Source organism: Mixophyes fleayi, chromosome 1 (assembly GCF_038048845.1).
Source record: "Mixophyes fleayi isolate aMixFle1 chromosome 1, aMixFle1.hap1, whole genome shotgun sequence".
Lineage (NCBI taxonomy): Eukaryota > Metazoa > Chordata > Amphibia > Anura > Limnodynastidae > Mixophyes > Mixophyes fleayi.
This window is the reverse complement of record NC_134402.1, coordinates 337180413-337191548: the sequence shown is the minus strand read 5'-3', so window position 1 is coordinate 337191548 and position 11136 is coordinate 337180413. Positions and strand designations below refer to the sequence as shown.

Below are 11136 nucleotides of genomic sequence, written 5' to 3'. Positions count from 1 at the left end.
ACTCCCAGTGGGACTTCACGTCTACAACTCTCACCCTCTGCCCCACAACCATAAACTTATTATAAAGTTCTCACAATACTCTTGGATGATTTTTCTCACAGATGGCTTCTCTCAAATATTCAAGTGACAAGGGACTTTCTAGATGTGTCACGTTTAACTTCCCTTATATAGACTTTACTCACTGACAGCAGCAGAGTATTTTTATTTCTTGGAAATAAGTCTTATGTTAATAAAAAAAAACAAGTAAAAGTATTTAGCAATCTGCATATGCAGTATGTGAGGGTTTTATCACACTTATGTTTCTGTGCAGATGGACATTTTGAAATACAGTCCACAAAAATCACGCAGCAAAACATACCAAAATCACGTAATTCTGTATAAGTCTCAAATATTTGGCCCTTCAGTTCACCACCCCACTTCAGACAAATAGCTTAAAAGGTACTTGTTGTTTTAAGACTGTGGAGGCTGCCATTTTGTCATCTGAACAATAATAATCAGGAATTATCAGAATGCAGCACACATGTTCTCTAGGAATCAGTAACATCTCTGAGGCTGAGGCATGTGTAACCAGTGACATCACTGAGGTGAGGCATGTGTAACCAGTGACACCACTGAGGTGAGGCATGTGTAACCAGTGACACCGCTGAGGTGAGACATGTGTAACCAGTGACATCACTGAGGTGAGACATGTGTAACCAGTGACATCACTGAGGTGAGGCATGTGTAACCAGTGACATCACTGAGGTGAGGCATCTGTAACCAGTGACATCGCTGAGGTGAGGCATGTGTAACCAGTGACATCGCTGAGGTGAGGCATGTGTAACCAGTGACATCGCTGAGGTGAGGCATGTGTAACCAGTGACATCGCTGAGGTGAGGCATGTGTAACCAGTGACATCACTGAGGTGAGGCATGTGTAACCAGTGACATCACTGAGATGAGGCATGTGTAACCAGTGACATCACTGAGGTGAGGCATGTGTAACCAGTGACATCACTGAGGTGAGGCATGTGTAACCAGTGACATCACTGAGGTGAGGAATGTGTAACCAGTGACATCACTGAGGTGAGACATGTGTAACCAGTGACACCGCTGAGGTGAGACATGTGTAACCAGTGACATCACTGAGGTGAGACATGTGTAACCAGTGACATCGCTGAGGTGAGGCATGTGTAACCAGTGACATCACTGAGGTGAGGCATGTGTAACCAGTGACATCGCTGAGGTGAGGCATGTGTAACCAGTGACATCACTGAGGTGAGGCATGTGTAACCAGTGACATCGCTGAGGTGAGGCATGTGTAACCAGTGACATCGCTGAGGTGAGGCATGTGTAACCAGTGACATCACTGAGGTGAGGCATGTGTAACCAGTGACATCACTGAGGTGAGGCATGTGTAACCAGTGACATCGCTGAGGTGAGGCATGTGTAACCAGTGACATCACTGAGGTGAGACATGTGTAACCAGTACATCACTGAGGTGAGACATGTGTAACCAGTACATCACTGAGGTGAGGCATGTGTAACCAGTGACACCACTGAGGTGAGGCATGTGTAACCAGTGACATCACTGAGGTGAGACATGTGTAACCAGTGACATCACTGAGGTGAGGCATGTGTAACCAGTGACATCACTGAGGTGAGACATGTGTAACCAGTGACATCACTGAGGTGAGGCATGTGTAACCAGTGACATCACTGAGGTGAGGTATGTGTAACCAGTGACATCACTGAGGTGAGGCATGTGTAACCAGTGACATCACTGAGGTGAGACATGTGTAACCAGTGACATCACTGAGGTGAGGCATGTGTAACCAGTGACATCACTGAGGTGAGGCATGTGTAACCAGTGACATCACTGAGGTGAGACATGTGTAACCAGTGACATCACTGAGGTGAGGCATGTGTAACCAGTGACATCACTGAGGTGAGACATGTGTAACCAGTGACATCACTGAGGTGAGGCATGTGTAACCAGTGACATCACTGAGGTGAGGCATGTGTAACCAGTGACATCACTGAGGTGAGACATGTGTAACAAGTGACATCACTGAGGTGAGGCATGTGTAACCAGTGACATCACTGAGGTGAGGCATGTGTAACCAGTGACATCACTGAGGTGAGGCATGTGTAACCAGTGACATCACTGAGGTGAGACATGTGTAACCAGTGACATCACTGAGGTGAGACATGTGTAACCAGTGACATCACTGAGGTGAGGCATGTGTAACCAGTGACATCGCTGAGGTGAGACATGTGTAACCAGTGACATCGCTGAGGTGAGACATGTGTAACCAGTGACATCACTGAGGTGAGACATGTGTAACCAGTGACATCGCTGAGGTGAGACATGTGTAACCAGTGACATCACTGAGGTGAGGAATGTGTAACCAGTGACATCACTGAGGTGAGGCATGTGTAACCAGTGACATCACTGAGGTGAGGCATGTGTAACCAGTGACATCACTGAGGTGAGACATGTGTAACCAGTGACATCACTGAGGTGAGGAATGTGTAACCAGTGACATCACTGAGGTGAGGCATGTGTAACCAGTGACATCACTGAGGTAAGTCATGTGTAACCAGTGACATCACTGAGGTGAGACATGTGTAACCAGTGACATCGCTGAGGTGAGACATGTGTAACCAGTGACATCACTGAGGCCTCAGTGACATCGCTGATTCTTAGTGAGTTAATAGGTTGCATTCTCATGAAAATATTTTTGGTGCTCTCCATGTCATCCTAGTAAGTGCACCCACAACTTCTATGAACATACAGAACAAGGGTCCTTGCTCTGTATTCAGAAGTGAGCATGATGCCAAAGAAAAACACTAGGTACACAGACAGCTACTCCGAGCTGGCAGATAACATGCAGCACAATCACACACCATTAAAGTAGCCACACACACTTCTCCACCACCAGATACAATTGTTATTAAACTGACCTATATATCAGGTGTTCCTTACACTTTCTAGGTTGCAAGCTCATTTGGCCAGGACAACCTCCTGTTGGATGCTATCGTACGTTCTTTCTATAATGATCCCCTTCTTGTAAAGCACTGACTAATATCATGTTATAATGAAAGGATTATGCAGGTGCACTGTAATGGATGGGAAACCCTCATCCACACAGGTTACCTACTACACGGTTAAATTGTTAGCGATGTGTCTGCGTGTCTTGATGTGCAAACACTCAGCAGTTCCCTTTACACCAGCCCCTGCTAGTCACTACATATGTCAGAGCTGTTGTCTCTGCAGGAAGCTATCACTGATAATGTAATAAAGTACCAGGCAGGAGGCTGGATGCTGCGTGTAACCAGTCTGGGAATTGTCAGTATTGTGTCTAGCACTGATGGAGCTGCAGTGCATCACCTGGAGATCAGACACTCTCTGTTCTGTCTTGTGTTTGATTCCTGGAACCTTTCCATCTTTCCAAGATGCTTTCTGTTGTAAATGATTATATTTTATAATTCAAACATAAGAGAGAATTACAAGTTCCGTTTGTGGCTGCTGTAATTCACAGTTTTAAAACATTTTCATTTCAAATTGGTACAATACATAATTGGGGAATAATGCAGTTGTACTTCTAGCCTTACCCGCTGTTATTAAATGCCCATTCAATGAAATCTGGCGTTCCTTCACATATACATATCTTTATAATAAGTTTTTTAAAAGCTCATTATGAGTTTAATTTCCGGACGAAAATGAAAACCAATTTTGAATGGACTACAGAAATGAGAATAGAAGAGGAAAGACTAGCACCCACAGAAAGGTTTCATTCTCTGTGTGGTTAATACTGACCAATCGCGAGACTGTCAAAAACAGGAAGGACCCTCTCAGCCCCTGTTGCAGATGCATCTATCCTCCAGTGAGTTAAGACTTCCTATGCATCCCTTACTCCCAATTATTTACTGTGCAACAGTTGGATGTTAAAGCCCTATGTCTAATGCCATCACAGCTGGACATTATGATGAGTCTCTAGGGGTTGGGGTCTCCCTGGGGATATCTGGGAAAAAATCTATTTAGAGAAACACAATTCTGCTGCTCTGCAGCTGTTACACATGTGTCTGCTGGGAGAGGTGGTGACATAACTGACCACGGAGCTTGATAAGCCCGAGCAGACTGTAACATTACACAAAGAAGACACTATTCCACTTTCCAAGTTTAGTTGGTATACAGATATCAGCTTTCACTTTATCACAGTTTTGATTACCAATGTGGCATAAACAACACAGAGAGAATAAAGTAGGTCCATACTCAATACAAGTCATCTCTATTTTAAAGTAAGTGGGTTTACTTGAATAAAAATTCCAGTTGTTCTGTTAAATGGAAAGACATTTCCGCCAGTCTGTAGCCTGGTTATTTTTTGCATTATGAATGTGTAAGACGCTACAGTTTGTTCTCAGCTCTGCTACATAAGAGTAGACATTCACACGTTGACTGAAATAACGGCAGGGGTTTCATTTCCCAAATACTAATCAAAGTTATGTTTTAGGAAATGATAAGCAAGTAATCCTTACCCACTTGCGATAGATCTACAATCCCCGACTTTACTGACTGGGAGCTGCGATCGTGTTCTGTGTCATAACACAGAACTGTTTTTGCTCGGAAAGACTGTTTTTATGAATTGTCAATTTCAACCAGGTTGCCTGCTCTATCACACGGAAGTGTCACAGTCACTATACTCAAAAGATATTAAAATATATTGTTGTCGTTTAAATGAACAACACTTTCTGGAGACATGATGCTCAGGAGTTCTTCAACACACTGCACACGTCAAACTTATACAACAACAAGGGTGTAGACGAGTAGAACTTTGGAAGGACATGCAAGCGTGTATGGTCGGAAAAATTAGCACATTTAAGTGAACCTTGTTGGAGAATCAATATCTGCTTGTAAAAGACACCACAGGGGGACACAGTAACACATATTGGTAAAAACCATAAAGAATTTGCAGGTTGGTTTAATAAATAAAATTAGACTCAAAACATTTCTAAACAACAAATAGTCACGTAATACAGGGCACTCACAATGAGCAGCCCAAAATTCTCTGCTCACAACGCTGTTTGAGGTGTTCAAAGACAACTTCAGGATTTTATCAGTTTCTCTTTCTGTTGGCCCTCAGATTCTTGAATTGTTGTCTGTTCAGTTTTCCCTCCAGCAGGAAAGCCGTTTTGATTCCAACATTCTTTCAACTTACAGGTGCTCCCATTGAGATCCGTGCAGCCATTGTAACTAGTCCTGTTGGGTACAGTCACGTCATCGGCCCCATAAGTTAATGACTTGCTACTGGCTGTCCGTGTCCGAGAAGACTGTGCTCGGCCAAATACATGTTGACGCAAAATCTTGCGAAAGGTATGGCGGAACTCGCGTATGCGGTAGGCATAGATAAGGGGATTCACCACTGAGTTAGCGTGTGAAAAAAGAATGGCAAAGTACATGAGCAAAGCTGGCGGGCGCATACAGGCCTTGCAAAAGAGAGTGAAGCAGTTGATGATGTGCAGGGGCAACCAGCAGATGGCAAACAGACCCACAATAATGGCCAAAGACTTGGCTGCGTGGACTTCTCGCTGCAGCGTTGACCGTGAGCGCTCCCCACATGTCACTTTTAACTCTGTCTGCTTCAGCTGGCGTCTTGCGGCCATGAAAATTCTCAAATAAATGCCAAACATGAGCAGAAGAGGCACCAAGACACAGGCAAAAAAATTATAGTATACCATGTAATCCATAGTCACAACATTCTCAAACATGCACTCTAACATGGGAGCGCTACAACCCGATGAGTTCTTTGGTGCCAGATCCTTCCTGTGCCAGCCTAACATGGGGGTGAGGCCAATGATAAAGGAGAGCAGCCAGCAGACCCCGATGATCACATTGGCCCTTCGACTGGTCACCAGGCTGTTATATCTGAAAAGAAAGAAGATGGATGAAGCTAAAACATTTAAGAAAACATTGGGCAATTGTTACATAGTGTTCATGCACAAGGCAAACTGAAAATATAGGTACAATCCACACAGGGAAAAAGTGAAGTCTGGGTGAACATAGATGTAAATAGGATATAAAAATGAAGATACTATGAATGTTAGGTCAGAGAGCGGAGAAAATCTGGGAATTGTTCCTGTTTTCTAGAGAACTGGCAAAGTCTTCCCATCCGTGGGATAACAGCTGGAAGACTTCTATTCCAGGCCAAGGTGAAAGTGACAACGTCTGAGAAGACCAAAATATGGAGAATATATCATCTGCCATAAAGTCACTGGAGACCCTTACTACAATGACTTCAGCTCTGTCTCATCCCACATAGACTGTAAGCTTATATGCCAGTATCCTAGTAGTCTATTCAAAGAATAAGAGATATGACCAACAACTGAAAAATGAGGTTCTTGAAATAGTGTAACCATATAGTGCAAAAGAAGAACATGTGGAAAGTGCAAGGTGCACAGTTTATAGGTATTGTAAGAGATGTCACAGGGTTGGTTATATGGAGCAGAGGCACATTATACAGTTGTTAAAGAGAGCGATAATTGGAAGCAATTATGTTTTAAGGGGAGGGCCCGTGAGAAAGTGTAGGAAATACATGTAGCTAAAAGAATGAAGTAGTCATATGACCAACAGCATGAGCTGTAAAGACAAATGAAGTGGATCATTCGTAATTACATGGTTGTAAAAAGCAATAGAGAGAGTTTAATGGAGGGGGCTATACTTTATGGAAATATGGGCTAATTATAGGTACGTAACCATAAAAAAGAGGTATAAAGGAGATATATTCCACCTATAAAGCATTTACAAGAAGCTACATATGATATATATATATATATATATATATATATATATATATATATATATATATATATATATACATACCAATATATATCACACGTAGCTTCTTGATTATATATACACTACCCCCCCCCACACACACACACACACACACACACACACTACACTGTGTGTAGGGTATATATAAACACAATACACTGTGGTTCTAAGTCATCAAGCAACGTAGATGCCAAAATGTGCCGTATGTTACGTAAAATCGCTCTGTGTGTGACCAGAAATGGAGCATACACCAGTCCACTCAGCAACATTCAATTAATTTCCCAGTTTAAAAGACCCTTACTACAGCCTACAATTTCAAGTATAGAACAGGGTGGGGGAAGGAGCGTATGCACATAGTCAATGTACAGTAAGAGCGTGCCAAGCTCGAGCACAAACAGCAGCATCCATATCCAGCTTTGGACATCTCTAAGGTATGTTATTATCAGTGGAATCGCTTGCACCAGCTACAAATCTGGTGTCAGCAGGGCCGTAACTAGGGCTGTGTGATAGGGGCGACCGCCCAGGGTGCAACGCTGAAGGGGGGCACAGTTTAGTAATATTTTAGGTTAATTTGACGGCATTTGTCTTTCTCGCCCCAGGCGCTAGAATTCTAAGTTACGGTTGTGGGTGTAAGTGCAGACTAATAGTCATGCCTTCTACCATAATTAGATGCGATGACGGTCGCGTACGCATACTATGACATGTACTTGATATCAGAAGCAACTGTAACAATTTATTTCATGTACAGAAAACATTCATCCTAATAATTGTATTTTATGTGGAAAAAACGTAAAAAAACACTTTTATACTTTTTAACATTTGTAATTAATAACTGTAATTAACAGGTGACATTAATTGAATAGTTTTTTTTTTATCTACACATCCACTCCTTGTATACATACGTTCGTTTTGCGTTCCATGATGAATGAGGCCATGTATGAGTGTTACATATGTGTGATTAGATGAAGAACAAAACATTCTGTAATACACTTGCCTTATCTGTGCTATAGAATGTATCTGCTGGTATTGATCACCTCCTGTGTTCTGGCAGCAATAACGTTACACACTGACAGCCAGTGTTCAGCATACACTGAAGATTGGCTTCCAGCGTTAGAAAGGCAAAACAATGATGATTTTTATTTTTTAAGATACTACAGAGAAATGATCTTCAAATAATGAAACTGTTGGAAAACTAGTGAAGTGTTATACCTTTCACATGGAAGTTATATAGCACAGTAAAGAGATATTATAGGTGGGATATAAAATATGCAGTTATATAAATAGAAGCGAAGAAATGACATAAGGGGGTAAATGTATCAAGCTGAGAGTTTTCCGGCGGGTTTGAAAAGTGGAGATGTTGCCTATAGCAACCAATCAGATTCTAGCTATCATTTTGTAGAACGTAGCAAATAAATGATAGCTAGAATCTGATTGGTTTTTCAAACCCGCCGGAAAATTCTCAGCTTGATAGGTTTACCCCAAGGTGTGCTGAACTGGGGCAGGTGCTGTAATGTACAATGAAACATTTGGTCTATTAGGACATTGCTTAGGTTGCGTGGTGGAATGTTGGCATTATTTCTGTGGATAACGGATTTAGAGAGTGATGGGGCAAATTATGAAATGGATTGAGCTAGCATGGCTCACATGGTGCAATTCTGATAAATGCCTATGCAAACAACAAAACAAAAAGCGTAATAACTCACCTGAGTGGGATTCGGATGGCAATATAGCGGTCAGCGGCAATCGCAAGAAGGCTGAAAATGGAGCTTTGTGTCAGCACCAAAACAAAGCATGCGATAAAGAGGCAGGCGTGGAAGGTGGCACAAAACCCTGTGCTAATTGAGATAGCAAATGGGATGGCGAGGATGCCCACTGCGATGTCTGCTGCAGCCAGTGACACCACAAAATAGTTTGTTGCGTTCTGTAGGTTGCTATTAATGCACACAGCCCAGCACACCAGCACGTTGCCAAGAATGGCCAGAATGGCAATGACCACTTCTAGGACTATATAAATCAGGTCCGCCGAGTTTGTCTGATTCCCGTCTTCTAACATGGTGATGTTGACATGAGGTACAGGAGCGGTGGAGCCTCATCGGTCATTGCTGCAGCAGCGTGTCCTGTTATGTGATATGCAGGGTGTACCCCTGGCACTGGTCAACTGTGCTCTATATCGGTTTAAGGGGATAACTCTGGGAGCCACTAGTGCCTTCATTCATCAAATATTCCCATCTTGGTATGTGACATTCAGCAATTCCCAATTCCTGTCAGAGAATGGATTGATATAAACAAACATACTCTTATATACTATACAATTACATTGTTTTGTTGCACACCACATAGTACATGAACACACAAAGACGGGATAAATAGTTCTGTATCTATCTGTCAGTGAACACTGTAAACTCACTGAATGTATGACATCATATTATAATTGTAAGTACATAAATGCATTACACATACACAATTCTTCAAACATTACCAAAAAAAATAGAACTGGAACTTGAATGTAGTTAATCATATTATTGATTCAATGCTATCGGACTCCCAAAAAAAGTGATTAAGACATAGAGGTGATTATGTGCCCAGAACCCAGTAGTATCAGTCCTAGGGCGCTAGTTCTGTGTTTTTTCTGTTCACCCTCCCTCTTGTTTGACACATACATTATCAGCACAGAGCACTCAAGTGGCGTCAGCGCTGTGACTGGTGTACAGTACAGATACTGTACGGTATGAGTAAGCAGGAACCTGCACATCACAAAAACATCTTGCTGTACCCACAATTCATAGGTATTACATATGTATATATAGGACAAACACACCTACCAAATATATCAGTATATCCCACACCTCAATAATACAATACTGCACATACAGATATGTTATCACAGACAACCACGCTTAACCAGGTTTCACAGACATATATCCCCAGGAATCTAAACTAAAATAATTGCAGTGTACAGCTCTAAAGATGATGTTTAAAATAAGCCATCATCTTCCTTCATACATCCAGTGGTTCTCTAGTAATTAGGTACAGCAGGGTTTGTATATAGGTGTCTGGAAGACAGAGCACCCAAACAACACAAGCCTCACCCACTCTAACATTAGCCCCATCTATTTCTTGATAAGAACTTACACCTATTTGATCTTTAAACGTATTACATGTGCAGTTTGGCCATATATATATATATATATATATACACATACACATGTTCTTCCTATGTTACCATGGAACTCACAAAATTATATTTCTTATTAAAATTCACTCTATATCATTCTCAGTGTGTAGCTAACTATGAGCCTCTACTTTCTTAATAAGACAAATATAAACCTCCCAGCTAATAGGGTATTTAGTTAATTTGTTATCTGATTAACTTTGCCCTATGGTACTCATACAAGTTACCCAAATCTGCTGTCATTATACACCCTCCATGTAACTTCCTATACCTCATACAACCACTCCCTCATTTCATTCAAATATTATATAGATACATATAGTATACACCACATATACACTATATATATAGTATATACTATAGGATGCACTCTATATATGTATATATATATATATATATATATATATATATATATATATACACACACACTGATGCAATATTAACTCAACCAAACACAAAGTAAACTTACACGGTTGCTATTATTATTATAATTGTCTAGTATTGTCTCATATTCCTTCCTTGCATTGTGATCACACATGTGACTATACATCTACTCTGTAATAATGTCTGCAATACATCTAGACAAGACTTAGGTTTTCCTTGTGTCTTTCACAAAACTTCTCTAGTGTCTCTCTGCTCCTATACTAACAATGAGCACAGTAAAGTATAATTATATCTGCTATGTTACTCATTCAGCCGTGCCCATATCGCAGGCGGCCTCTCACCTTGTCTTGTCCCCCTCACGATGAAGCAGACAGCTCCTCAGTGCTCAGTCCCATGCACTCATCTTCACTGCACTCAGCGCTGCTCAGTTCCCCCAAACTGCTCTCTGTCTCTCCTCCTCCTCCCCTCCCTCCTGTCACACTGTCTCTCCTGCTGCCGGTCACACTCACACATACACGTTCTCACACATACGCACACACTGATTTCTTTTGTCACTGTGCTTAATTGTAACCTACATACACTACACTTTACATTTCCACTTCTTTCTGCCATTGCCATCGGCACTACCTGTTCCTCAACTCTACGCAGAGCATAAAGCTCACAAACATTGTTATTACTCAAACATAAAATAGTTCTCCAAATTGCTGTGCGCTAAATATTTATTGTATCATTATTTTAGTACTTTAAAAAATGATTCAAAATCA

At 41.5% G+C, this 11136-nt stretch overlaps 1 protein-coding gene across 1 annotated transcript; it reads right to left on the bottom strand.

Annotated features, from left to right (window-relative positions):
* Positions 1 to 4947: 4947 nt before the first annotated feature.
* ADORA2A (adenosine A2a receptor) lies at positions 4948 to 10849 on the bottom strand. Its single transcript, XM_075215467.1, has 3 exons — positions 10714 to 10849; positions 8520 to 9077; positions 4948 to 5907 (listed from the first exon to the last, which is right to left on the bottom strand). The coding sequence occupies exons 2-3, from the start codon at positions 8867 to 8869 to the stop codon at positions 5088 to 5090; spliced, it is 1170 nt and encodes a 389-aa protein (XP_075071568.1). The 5' UTR covers positions 8870 to 9077; positions 10714 to 10849; the 3' UTR covers positions 4948 to 5087.
* Positions 10850 to 11136: the final 287 nt, after the last annotated feature.